The following is a 13,461-nucleotide window of genomic DNA, read 5'->3' as shown; positions in this document are numbered from 1 at the left end:
GGATGGCAAGCCTTTTAGGCTCGGTGTGTCAAAAATTAGGAAAATGCCTAACTTGACTCTGTTGGCCTGACACACACACCTCCCCCCCCCCCCCAAGAAAAGAGAAACAATTCTTTACATATTTATTTTTTAAAAATACAGTCCATTCATGTGTGGTACCATGTAATATGTAAAGAAATGTCAAATAATTACAAAAATGAAACACGAGTAAAACAAACTCAGTTGTTGGGTGTTGGTGAATCAGGTGTGTCACTCAAAGCATTGTGGCATGTCACCTTTGACACACATGTCAAAGGTTCACCGTCACTGCTATAGGGCAACTGGTGGGTCGGTATGGGTAACAGGATGCTGGACTAGATGGTTCTCCTTTGGCCTGATCCTGCATGGACCTTATGTTCCATCTCAAGCCATTTAGGGTAGCCATTTTCAACCACTGTGCCGTGGCACACTGTTGTGCCACAAATGGTCTGCAGGTGTGCCACAGGAGTTTGGGAGAGGATTATTTATTAGTAGGGCCATTGGGGGATGTGAGCCCTCCACCAACAGCATGGTGTGCCTTGTCAATTTTCAAAAAACTGTTGGTGTGCCTTGACAATTTTAGTACCTTGTCAGTGTGCCATGAGACAAAAAAGGTTGAAAAATCACTGATCTGGGGCTTTAAAGGACCTGGCTAATACTTGGAATTGCACGCAGAAAAGGACAAGAAGCCGCAGATGTTGTTTTACTAAGGCAGTTGCCTACTCCTTATAACTGACTCTTGGCAACAGTCTGTAATGTCCACATTCAGGCTATAAGTGATTCTAAAAGAAAATGCCTTGTTCTCAGAAAATCACAGCAGCCCCAGAAGAAGAGCTGTTTCTGTTGAAATCCTTCCCCCTTGATTACAACAGAGGCAAGAGAACAATGCAGTGACAAAGGCAGGAAGCCAGCTCTGGGGCCTGCTATTCTGCTCCTGGGCAGATCACATGCACTCTGGAGCCCTGCCAAGTCCAGAAATACGGTCAGAGTTGACATATATATATAATGTCTGGTCACCTCTACTTAGGGAAAAACTAGACCCAATGTTCCAAACATCGTCGTCCCCCTTTTTGTCTTCAAAAAGTCATGAGAGACACACCAGTTTGAATCAGGATAATGGCAGGAGGAAGGAGGGCACAATCTTCTGCACCCATCATCCCGTGCCAGTTCTCTGACTTAAATCACCCCCTTCCCACATACACACACACACTATGGGCACAATCCAAATCAACTTTCCAGCCCTTACCGAGGTAAGGGCAATACAACTCTGAGTTAAGGAAACAAACATTGCCTTACCTTGAGGAGGCCTCTGTGACTGCTCCCCCCAACTGCAGGATGCAGCACATGCCCCACTGGCAAAGCTAGAAAAGTGCTAGAAAGTTGGTTAGGATTGCACCCTATGTGCTATGAACCACAGAGAGGAACAATTATATGCATATTTTGGTTCATTTATTTCTTTGCTTAAACAGGTAACTGAGGGCCCAATTCTATCCAACTTTCCAGCACCGGTGCAGCTGCAATGGAGCCACGAGGTAAGGGAATAAACATTCCTTTACCTTGAGGAGGCCTCTGCAACTGCCTCTCCACCAAAGGATGCAGCGCATGCCCCATTGGCACAGCTGCATCAGGCATTGGAAAATTGGGTGGGATTGGGCCCAGAAGCGGTTTGCAAATGCAATGAAACAATGTAAAACCTTACAATTTCAAAAATGACAGAATCCCCTTCTCAAGGTAGGGGGGCAAACAAAAGCCAAAAATTGATGACAACACAAGCTGACACATAATTAAGGAAAGATCAAATGAATTTGAAATTGGGGAGCCACAACTGAAGAACCCTTACCTTGCACCACACCAGCCACACTTCAATAGCTAGCAGTACACAAGCAATGTCAAACCTCCAAGCAGGCTGAAGGCAGGTTGATGTGGAAGTAGACACTTCTTCAGGGACTGAGGTTCAAAAACATGCAAGGATAATAGCTCTTCACAAAGATGGGAATCAGCAAGGGGGTGGACCCCTCTTTCACCTGTGCTGAAGTCCTGGTTCAATTTGTCCGGTGACTACTTTTTCAGAAAGAAAAATTGATTGCTATTATCATAAAACTCCCACATAACACCTGGATTTGTTTTTCATGTTGAGTCCAATCCTATGCATGCCTACTCAGAAGTTCCATTATAGCTAATGGGGCTTACTCCTAGGTAGGTGTGGATAAGACTGCAGCTTCTGTCAGTTGCCAGGGGGCTACTGGGAGATTGCAGCTCTCCCTCCAACAAAGAGCACTGCAGTAAGGAGAATACCAACCATGATCTGGATCTTGTTAAGGGAATGATCAGCTTGAATTCTATATGCGGGGCTTCCTGGCTGCTTTTTGACTCCTTACTGCCTGTACCATAGTAGCTTCTACAGTGGGATGTGCTGTTGTATCCTTGTGTCACATGGATATTGTGTGCTGTTGTCATGGGGGGGCAGTTCCCTGTCCCCATGTCTTGATTGGCTTCTTCCATGCCCTGCCTATGTGCGAGTAGTGTCAGCATGGCACCCATGATTGATGCATGCAGGTGCTGTTGCCACAGGTGCTGGGGGAGTGGCAGGCAGAGTTGTACCTCTCTGGAGTTTCTGAAGCTCTTCTTTGCACCTCCCCTTTTGTGTTGCACTAGTACAGGATGTAGATTACTGTTCAACCAACATAACTAGGCTAGGGGCTTCCTTGGAATATAGGACTGTTTTGTAATTTGCCCTCTCCTCCATAACAGTGATTCATGGAACAATCACTTTCACTCCACACACAGCAAGGATGAACTTTAGCCTCCATAAAGTCCCAGCTGTAGCTGATTTGGCTACCAGCCCCAAGCTAGATAGGAACACACATCCTCTCCACCTCCAGCTGCAGGCCCTCCCCTGTTCTTCATATATATAGAGGGCTTCAGCAATCAGCTCTCATGCCTGGCTTTTGCATTCTCCTACTAGTCACTACTCTGTGGTCTTCCAACCTTTAGTCATGCCTGTGGATTTCAGTGGCACCTGGAACATGGTCAGCAGTGACAACTTTGAGGGCTATATGGTGGCCTTGGGTAAGTGGGAATGCAGCTTTTGGGATTCCCTTCCTTCAAATTTTTGTGCAAGTTATTTCTTTAGTCTTTCTCCTCCTCTGTTTCTAATGCCATTTATTAGACTGTTGTTACCTTTATCCTACTGCCTGTGTGTATGATGCAATAGGCAACTCTTCTCCCCATGTGTCACTTTCTCTGGACTATTCTATTCTAACTTTCCCCCAAGTAACTGAGGGATGCTTCATCTGCTGTAGTTTGCAGTTAGAGGCTACATATACTACTTTTTCTAAGTAAATGTTGGGTTGAGTTTCTTACTTAAAAGGAAGATGAACATAGAACTTGAGAAACTCTTCTGTCTTAAGATTATGTATGATGTTTTTTTGCACCACTGCTCCAAGGTGCTTGAAGAGTCTATGATTCCTCCAACAACCCTGTGATTTAGGCTAATGCAGAAAGCACAGAATCCTCACTTAGAAGAATGAACTCAAGATTCTTTCTGCTTTAGTTCTAGAGTCAACTAAGCAAAAAAAATTTCCAACTGAAAAGGCATACAGTTGCCATACTTGGCTGTGGTTGGTATATGAATGGCTAGTAGCAGTTTAGTAATGGCTAACTGCAATTGTCAGGCTTCTAGAAAGTATGCAAGTTCTAGCTTTTCCTTGGTCCTAACTTCTGATGTCTCGCTGAAACTCATTCCATCAGTTAATAGTATTTAAAGGCATAGTGATTAAGAAATCTGAGCCTTGCCTAACTTGAAGGAGATGGTTGGGTGCAACTGGGGTGCGTTGAGAGTGGGGAATAACTGGCTGTAATCTCCTTCCAAGGTATTGATTTTGCAACACGAAAGATTGCAAAAATGCTGAAGCCCCAGAAGGTCATCAAACAGGAGGGGAGCTTGTTCACAGTTAGCACAACCAGCACTTTCCGCAACTACTATCTGCAGTTCAAAATTGGGGAAGAGTTTGAGGAAGACAATAAAGGTTTGGACAACAGAAAATGCAAAGTAAGAGGCCTGAGAGACTGCACTAGAATGTCTTCATGAAATGTTTGCTTTTGAAGGAAAAGGAGATCAGTTGACAGTTCAAGTGTATACCTAAGCTGGCAACTTGTATCCTGCACTGATGATGTACTTCAAGATGGGTCCCTGCCCCAAGAGGCTTGCAAACTTAGATAACTGACTCAACGGGATGGAGACAGACGTACCAGCATGAACATATGCCATTTATTTGTTACAGGACTTAAGTTTGGTTCTAGTAGAGAATGCGGACTAAGGCTGCAGTACAAACTGGCATGGTATGACACAATGATTATGGACCACAAAAAGAAAACTTGAGGCTGAGCTGGCTCTTAGTGAGCAGCGTGGCAGCAATTAGTGTTATGGCAACATGAGGTTGCCAACTGCTTTATGCAGGGCTGCTTTGTCTTGGTGACAGGATGAAAAGCAGCCAGTGAGGCTTTTTGCACTGTAACTCTATACTATTAAAAAGCACCTGCTGAATTTATGCTGGCGCTAAAGCTGTTAAAGGCACAGGAACCCAAGCAAGGAGAGCCCAACAAACCTGACTTGACAAGGTGCTCAGCAAATGTGATGTGGAATGGGAGGGAAGAAGCCCTACCTAGCCTTCTTCATTAGGTGGGGCTGCCACACTTCAGCTGGGAGTAGCATGTTTACAGTTGTTCCTCAATATAAACATCTGTGATTAGTAATATGAACACCTGTAAGTTAGAGCTAACTTTGTTGCCCAGCCCAAGTATCTATGGACTTGAACAGCACAATCCTAGCAAAACTATATCTTTGGGGCTTACATGCAGATAAATATGCATGCATAGGATTGCAGTGTCCATAGCAATGCATGCACATGAGGGATTGCTGTTACCTAGCTTTAACGAACACTTAGTATCCGGAGCACTTGGCCACTGAACTTGAAATGGGTGGAATTATAGATAATCTGAGTGTGAAAAACTGATCTTAAAATCCATTGTGAGCCAAGTTAAATCTTGGGTGGGTGGAATGTAAATTCTACTGCTGAGAGAAGACGGTTCTTAGCCACCAAATTGGAGTAAGAGAAACACCTCTGGCTTTTCCCAAAAGCTGCCTTCAAATGAAAGTGCTGTATAATAGATCCCCTCTTCTTGGGATGGAACTGCTCTAGGCAAGGTACTTTGTCCAAAACTGGTTATAGGAGAGATTGTAAACCTCGCAAGACTCTAAAACTGCAATTTTCAACCTTTTTCACCTTGCAGCACATTGACAAGGTACTAAAATTGCCAAGGCACACCATCAGGATTTTTACAATTGACATGCCATACTGCCAGTGGGGGGCTCACATCCTCCATTGGCCCTATTAATAAATGACCTTCCCCCAATTCCTGTGGCACACCTGTGGACTACTTATGGCCAACCAATGTACCATGGCACAGAGGTTGAAAATAGCTGCTCTAAAGTCTGTCGATACCATTTCCACTTAACAGATGAGATTGTAGATCAGTAGTTGAGTCCCTCTTTTGCATGTAGTAGGTCCCAGGTTTAATTCCTGGCAGCATCACCATGCAGAACTAGGAAAGACCCCACATGAAACCCTGGAGAAGTGCTGCCAGTCAGTGCTGGCAATACTGAGCCAAATGGTCCAAGGGTCTGACTTGGTAGGAAGCAGCTTTATAGAAACCCAATATGTTCTCTCTGATACATCCACTGACTTGCTATCTTCTCTAAATGCAGAGTGTTGTTACTTGGGATAATGATAAGCTTGTCTGTGTCCAGACTGGAGAGAAGAAAAACAGGGGCTGGACACACTGGATCGAAGGGGATGACCTCTATTTGGTATGTCTACAATAGCTGCTCTCTGTAGTAGCCTAAGGGCCCACTCCAGATGCTTAGGATAGCCTTTGAACCAAGCAAGGGCAACCCATGCAAACTTAGGCCACTGACCCAAGCTTGAGACTACTCAAGACTACTTAATCTTACCTGCCCCTTGCTGTATGAACAGCGGCAGAGGCTTCCTCCCTGTCCATTCCACAGTGAAGGCCTTACTGGCTTCCTCTCACTTTCTGGAGTTGGCATGGAAGTGAACAGCTGAGGAGTCCTATACTCTGTAGGAAGGAAACGGTTGGAAGTCCCTTGGATCTGTCTGCCAACTTGATCCCCATATACTGTACTAGTGTTTGAGCCGTGGGGTTGGTGGTTCTTGCTACACTGATTATCTGTACCCCCTTCTTAACCCATTTCTATCCAGCCCACAGGTGTAAACATAATCAGTGGCGTAGCTAATGATCGTGTAGCCAGGTGCCAAGTTCAAAATGTTGCCCTGGAAGTGATGTCACAACCAGAAGTGATGTCACTCCCAGGCTTTTAAAAAAGTGAAAATTAGGAGGAACCCATCTCCTTCCCCCAGCAGCTTGCCACCCACTTGCTCTGCTGCCTCCTCCTCCTCCGTTAGTGGTATAGCGAAGGCATCTACCTGCTACCTGGGGTCAAAGAAGATTTGTAGCCCCCCAAGACAAAATCAAATTTAATTAAGTAAATAAAGATTGTGCCCCTGATTTGTTTGGGACACTGTACTGGGGTGAAGAGGGATGGTTATTCTCCCCCTGCTAAATATAAGACGGGCACCACTTGAAAAAGTGCCTTTTTACCCAGTTAGCAGGGGTAACTATATTATGATACATGGAAATGAGAGCTGACTCATATTAACACCTTATTGGTTTCATGTGGTATCATGATAATATGTCATTGCAACATCAATAATATGTCATTGGCTCTCAGAACAATCAGTCTCATAGGTTGGTTTTAAGTTAAGAAAATCCACCTTTTCCATAAGGTAGGTGTGGTTTCATTTTCTGCTTAATAGCCCATAACTTTTGATAGAATTCAGATATTCCAATGCAGTTTGTTTCATTGTATGCTGCATTAAATTTTTTCCAATGATATATAACATGATGGTAATATTAATACATACTAAATTTTTTACAATTTTGGTCACTAGTGTCAAGCTCAGCTTGTTGCCCCCCTAAAGCTTAATGCCCGGTGCAACTTCCTTTTTGCATCTCTATGCTGCAGAGCTTCACACTGCCAATATATTTTTGGGAAGAGAGGAATGTCTTATGGTGGGTCTGGTGATGCAATTCAGTAGTATGCAATGAAATGATGACATGAGGCCCTGGCTAAATTGGGTTTGGGGATGCTGCTGGCCTAGCAACCCTAATTAGGATGCTTAAGATGCCCATCTCCCACATAGGTTTCAAACTAGGCAACTGCTAGTGCTCTGATACCTAGGGCAATGTTTTTCAACCTGTGGGTTGGGACCCACTAGGTGGGTCATGAACCAATTTCAGGTGGGTCCCCATTCATTTCAATATTCTTAATATATTCTATTTGATGCTACCATGGTATGTGACTTCATTTGGGGAAATGTTGCAGACCAGTACTTTTAACAAGCTACTATGTGTATGCTTTTAACAATGATAGCAAATGGGACTTACTCCTGGGTAAGTGTGGGTAGGATTGCAGCCTAAGATTGTTAAAAATGTTCCTGCTTGATGATGTCACTTCTGGTCCTGACATGGCTTCTGGTGGGTCCTGACAGATTCTCATTCTAAAAAGTGGGTCCCGGTGGTAAATGTGTGAGAACCACTGATCAAGGGTAACTGCTAGCTGGAGAAACTTCTTTGCTATATTGTCCTAGTGATGCACACTCCTAATGCAACATACTTTTCTTGTGTAGGAGCTCCGATGTGAGGATCAAGTCAGCAGGCAGGTTTTCAAAAGAGCGTGAAGCCAGTTGAGATCTCAGATGGACTACTGCAGAGCACCTTTGGTGGCAACTTAACATCTAGTGATGGTGTTCACCTAAAGTTGGTGTTGAAGACTCATGGCAGCTTTGTGAGGCAAAAGCCTTTCCTAATGCTCTGAGTGAATCAAAAGCTGTGACTGTTACCTGTGTTTAATGCGGATGCTTTATTAAAGGCGACTACTAGCAATGCAATGTGGCATAAAGATCTTTCTTACATGGCTGTCCCAATTTCTTGCCCTTGGAGGATTGGGCTGTTGGCATAAATTATGGGAGACAGTAATCTTGCCTGCTCATTAACATAAGAAGAGCCCTGAAGGATCAGGCCAAAGGCCCATCTAGTCCAGCTTCCTGTATCTAGCAGTGGCCCACCAAATGCTTCAGCGAACACACTAGACAACAGATACAACCTGTGTCCTGGTGCCCTCCCCTGCATCTGGCAATCAGATGCAGCCTGCCTCTAAAACCAAGGGCTTGCACATACTTACTATGACTTGTAACCCGTAATGAACTTCTCCTCCAGAAATTTGTCCAATCCCCTCTTAAAGGTGTTATGCAGGATCGGAAGAGACCACTAACACCAAACTGAGTTTTAAGGCTTTTATTATGAGGAATGGAACCTGAACCAAATAAAAACACCCTTGTTCCAAATTTCCTGGTTGAGTGAGGACCTTAGGCAGGCAGGAGGCAGCAGGACTTGAGGCAAAGGCTGGCTGGCTCTCAGGCTCTCCCAGGGGCTCCTTGCTGCAGCTCTCTCCTCAGTTCCTCCTTTGGCTTGGTCTTCTCAGGTTTCAGCTCCTTCTCTCCCAGCTCCCCTGGTGATCTTTCTTCCTCTGTAGAGCTTGCTCTCCAAAGCTCCTCACAGCAGCTCTTCCCTGGTTGTCTTCCGCTCCTTGCTTGTGCAGCCCCTTTTATAGGCCTCTGCACACAGCAGCCTCTACCTTCCCTCTCCTGGTACTGCAGTCTCCTCTCCTGCAGCAGTTTTCCCTCTGGTCCTCTCAAGTTCTGCTCATAACATTCCCCCCTCTTGAACATCACCTAGAAGAATTGTGTTCAACTTCAGACTGTTTGCAGACCCAATAAGAGGAAGATTCCTTCCCCGTTATCTTTTCTATTTTCAAAACAATTCAAACTGTAACCATCCACTAGCATAACCATAAACCAAACAACAGAGCAATGCATTGTTCTCCTTAGTCCGGTTTCCTTTCAGGTCTTTCACCTGAGACTTCCTTCTCAACCTCTGTGGGCTTTCGTTTAAACAAGAATTTTAGTCCATCCAGAGGTTCAGCTTCCCAGCTGTCTGAAGCTCTTTCCGAGTCTCTTTCCTGTGATGAGTTTTCTTCCTCCAAGGCACAAGTCAAAGTGGTCAATTCAGCTTCCTGGGCTGACAAATTAGGAGGTAAGGGCTTGACTTCCACAGTCTCAAATAAAGTTGTTACTGCATAGCCAGTGTGCCTTTTCCCATTCACCATGTATGAGGATCCATCTGCAAACAATTCTAAGTCCACAGTCTCCAAGGAAATATCAGTAAGATCTGCTCTGAGTGGTGTCTCATCCTCCAAAACCTCTAAACAGGAATGATGAGGTTCTCCTTTATCCAATTCAGGTAAGAGTGTAGCAGGGTTTAGCATATGAAAAACCTCTAGGCCAACACTTGGATTTCCAATGATCAGGGTCTCATATTGTGTGGTTCGCGCAGGTGTTAAGAACTGTGCAGCTTTCTGTGTCAAGATGGTATGGACTTTGTGAGGCACTTGGATGATTACCAGCTAGCCCACTGTTACCTTCTGAGCCTCCTTTAAAATGGTTGCTGTAGCTGCCAAGGCCCTCAAACATGCTGGAAATCCAGCTGCTACTGGATCAAGTTGCTTTGAAAAATAGCCCACAGGTCTATATGTAGGTTCAAGTTTCTGAGCCAAAACTCCTGAGGCAACTCCACCTTTTTCATGTATGAACAAAGTGAATGGTTTTTCATAATTGGGCATCCCGAGAGCAGGTGCAGACTTGATACCACTCTTTAACAGTTCAAATGCTCTCCTTTCTTCTTTTTCCCCAAACTATTGGCTCACTGTATTCTGTGGTCAGTAACTTGTATAGGGACTTGGCTAATTCCCCATAGGCTGGGATCCAAGGACGACAATACCCTGTCATTCCCAAAAATCCTCTCAAGCCTCTCTTGGTAGTGGGCAAGGAGAGATCTTCGATTACCTTGACTCTTCCCTGAGAAAGTCTTCTCTCTCCTTGTCTCAACACATGTCCTAGATACATGACTTCTTGCTGACAATACTGCAATTTGTCAGGGGAAGCATGGTAACCACAAGTGGCAAGATGATTCAGCAGTTGTATTGTCCCTTCTATACAAGTAATTTCATTCTGTCCTGTTACCAGTAAATCATCAACATATTGCAAGAGATTACTTCCTTCTGGCATCTCTAATAAGTCCAAGTGTGCTCCCAACACTCTAGCAAAGATTGTGGGCGAGTGGATAAAACCTTGCAGCAGGACTATCCATCTCAGCTGTGATGACCTCTTAGTGTGAGGGTCAGTCCACTCAAAGGAAAACAGAAATCTGCTTTCCTCCTCCACAGGTACAGAGAAATAAGCAACTTTTAAATCAGTTACTGAAAATTGTGAGACTGTCACAGGTATTCCATTGAAGATGGTTAATGGATTAGGAACTACTGCATACATCCCTTCCACAATGGCATTTATGGCTCTTAGATCATGTACAAATCTGTAAACAGGTGAACCATCTGGATTCCTCTTAGGTTTTGGTACTGCCAGAATTGGGGTGTTGCAAGGTGATATACAGGGTTCCAGTAGTTCATTCTCAAGGTATCTCTTTATCATTGGTTCCAGTCCTTTGACAATCTGATCTGATAATGGCCGCTGCTTTATCTTTGGAAGCAGGGGCCCCCTCTTGACTTTGATGTTAATAGGCACCAAGAGAGTTACCTTCTTCGGGTTTTCAATGTCCCATACTTCTGAATTCACTCTCTCTTTCAAAGTGTTAGGCAATGAGTAAGCAAGCATTTGGTAGGCTCCTTTCTCTTTCCACTCCCCCAGTAAGTACATGCGACGTATAGGCACTACCAGTTCTATTTTGTCTGGGGTGAACTTGACTATAGCTCTCAGCTTGCAGAGCATGTCTCTCCCCATCAAATTCACTGGACACCGGGGTGTGTATAGGAACGAATGGTTCAGGTTATATTGTCCTTCTAAACTTACACATTTCGGTTCCAAAAACTGACAAGTTTCTACTTGTCCCTCGATTCCTGCCACATCTACCTGATTTCCAATCACTTCTGTATGTGGTGGAGGAGCGTTCAATGCAGAATAAGTTGCTCCTGAATCAATGAGGCAATTGAAGTCCTTTCCTTCGATACTCAAAACAATCTGAGGGTCTTGAGGTGAGCATTCCACAGTGACATATGTAGCAGTCCTTGTGCTCTTGTTCCTCAGCCTGTGGCTCTTCTGGCATCATTGTGTTCGTGCTGTCTGAGACATTTGGTTTTGGGATGCCCTCCCAAATTGCTGCTGCTGATGTTCTCACACCCGCTCAGGGCAGTTCCGTCTCCAATAATAATAATAATAATAATATACAGTATTTATATACCGCCTTTCTTGGTCTTTATTCAAGACTTTATTCAAGGCGGTTTACACAGGCAGGCTTATTAAATCCACGCAGGGATTTTTACAAATTGAAAGAAGGTTCTCTCTTTCAAGAACCACCACATTCAAGGTGTCACACTCCGATCTGGTTTAACATTCTGGCCTCCATCCTCCCACGCTCCGAGCAGATGGAACAGCTCAGCTGCAGCTTGCCAGCTGCTTCAAGGTCGCACGGTGCCGGTGGCCTCGAACTGGCGACCTTGTGGATGTTAATCTTCAGGCAAATGGAGGCTCTACCCTCTAGACCAGACCTCCTGCCCAATGTCCCCTTTTGTGACTCCAGGAGCACTTGTCACAGTCCAGCCTTCTTCGGGATTCCTGGAAAGGAGTCTCGACCCTCCTCCGGGGTGTCTCAACTTCCCTGCCCTCATAAGCCATGTACCAAGGTCTGTCTCTGCCTCACCAGTTGGTTCTCTTGTCTCTGGGTGGCGGTTCTTGAGATCTCCTATTAACAAAGACACGAGTGGCAATTGTCAATAGTTCACTTAAGCTCTTGCTTTCAAAGCCCTCTATGTTTTGTATCCTCCTCTTTATATCTGGTGCTGACTGGGCTGCATAGACTTGGTGAACAAGCTTGTGGTTCTCTGCCAAGTGAGGATCAATACTTGTGTGTCTTTCAAATGATGTAAGCAGCCTGGTTAAAAAGTCAGAGGGGTGTTCGTATGGTTCCTGCAGACAACCATGGACCTTATTCCAATTTAAGGTCTTGCCCACAGCATTCTTTAGTCCACTGAGGATGGCCTCTCTCATGTTGTTCAGGGCTTCCCTTCCTGAAGAAGTTTCACAGTCCCAATGAGGTTCCCTTTCAGGCAGGGTCTCAGCCAAGTTCCATCTCTGTTCTTCCACATATTTCCGTGCAGCCTCCATGACCAATCTTCTCTCGTCAGGTGCTAACAGGTTCTCAAGCAGAGTCTGGCAGTCACTCCACATTGGGTCATACGTGCTGAAAATGTTCTGAAAACGTTTGAAGACCCTTTCAGGATCATCCCTTAACCCTCAGGTGTTGTCTCCTGCCAGTTGAAGATGTCTGTGGTGGAAAAGGTATAAACCATCTTGGTTTGTATCTCTCCTTCAACAGCAATAGGCACAGTCCTCATTGGAGCCTGCAATGCTGCACTCCTAGTTACCCTTCTCTGAGGCTGGTATGGGCTGGCAGGTGTTCTGGCTATTGCCTCTGCTACGATGTTCTCCAGCCCTCTCAACTCAGTCAGTGTCTGTTCAGGTGAGCCATTTCCCAAACTCAAAATCACCCTGTTTGCTTTCTCCAGGGGGTCCTCTTCTTTTGATGCCTTGTCCAGGAGCTGTGATTCTCTTGTCCTCTGTGGCTGCTGTGGAGCTTGTCTTTTCCTCTGGGCCGAAGATGTCACAGGATGTGAAGAGATGAATAGAGCCTCGTCCACGGGGTCCCATTCGTCTGTTCTGCAGTTCTTGACCCAGCACAGCATCTGTTTTTCTGCCTGCTCTGATTCTTGTTTTCCTGCCCGCTCCCAATAGTCAGCATAACGGTGCTGTCCCCATTTGCCTTTTCCCCTTAATTTTGCTTTTAATTTAGCTATTTGGTTCAGGTCAAAGATTCCATTCCTTGGCCACCCAATATCAAGTTTAGGCCACACTTCCACACACAACTTCACCATTTTTGCCCTCTGTACATCCTTAGAATAGCTGGTAAGCATTCCCCACCTCTCAAACATTTTCCCCACAGGTGTCTCTGAGGAAATTTGTTTGCGGGAGAATCTTCCACCCATGTTTAAATTTTCAGGCTTTAACTTTGTACCTTTTAAAACTCTGCCCTTCCCCGGCACCCACTCTTATCCCAGAGCATGCCTGGCAGACCAAGTTCTTCCTGCATCCACCCTTTTTCAGAGCTCACTAAGACCAATGACTATGGCCTTCCCGGCTGTGGGTAAGCCAACGATATCCGCTCTTCAGCAATCGT

General features: G+C 45.1%; 1 protein-coding gene across 1 annotated transcript; it reads left to right on the top strand.

Moving 5' to 3' along the window:
• Positions 1-3,014: 3,014 nt before the first annotated feature.
• RBP7 (retinol binding protein 7) lies at positions 3,015-7,871 on the top strand. Its single transcript, XM_066637494.1, has 4 exons — positions 3,015-3,087; positions 3,891-4,069; positions 5,786-5,887; positions 7,788-7,871. The coding sequence occupies exons 1-4, from the start codon at positions 3,015-3,017 to the stop codon at positions 7,836-7,838; spliced, it is 405 nt and encodes a 134-aa protein (XP_066493591.1). The 3' UTR covers positions 7,839-7,871.
• The last annotated feature ends 5,590 nt before the right edge of the window (positions 7,872-13,461 follow it).

The sequence above is a fragment of the Tiliqua scincoides genome, chromosome 9 (genome assembly GCF_035046505.1).
Source record: "Tiliqua scincoides isolate rTilSci1 chromosome 9, rTilSci1.hap2, whole genome shotgun sequence".
NCBI classification, from domain to species: Eukaryota; Metazoa; Chordata; class Lepidosauria; order Squamata; family Scincidae; genus Tiliqua; species Tiliqua scincoides.
This window is presented reverse-complemented; position numbering and strand designations above follow the sequence as displayed.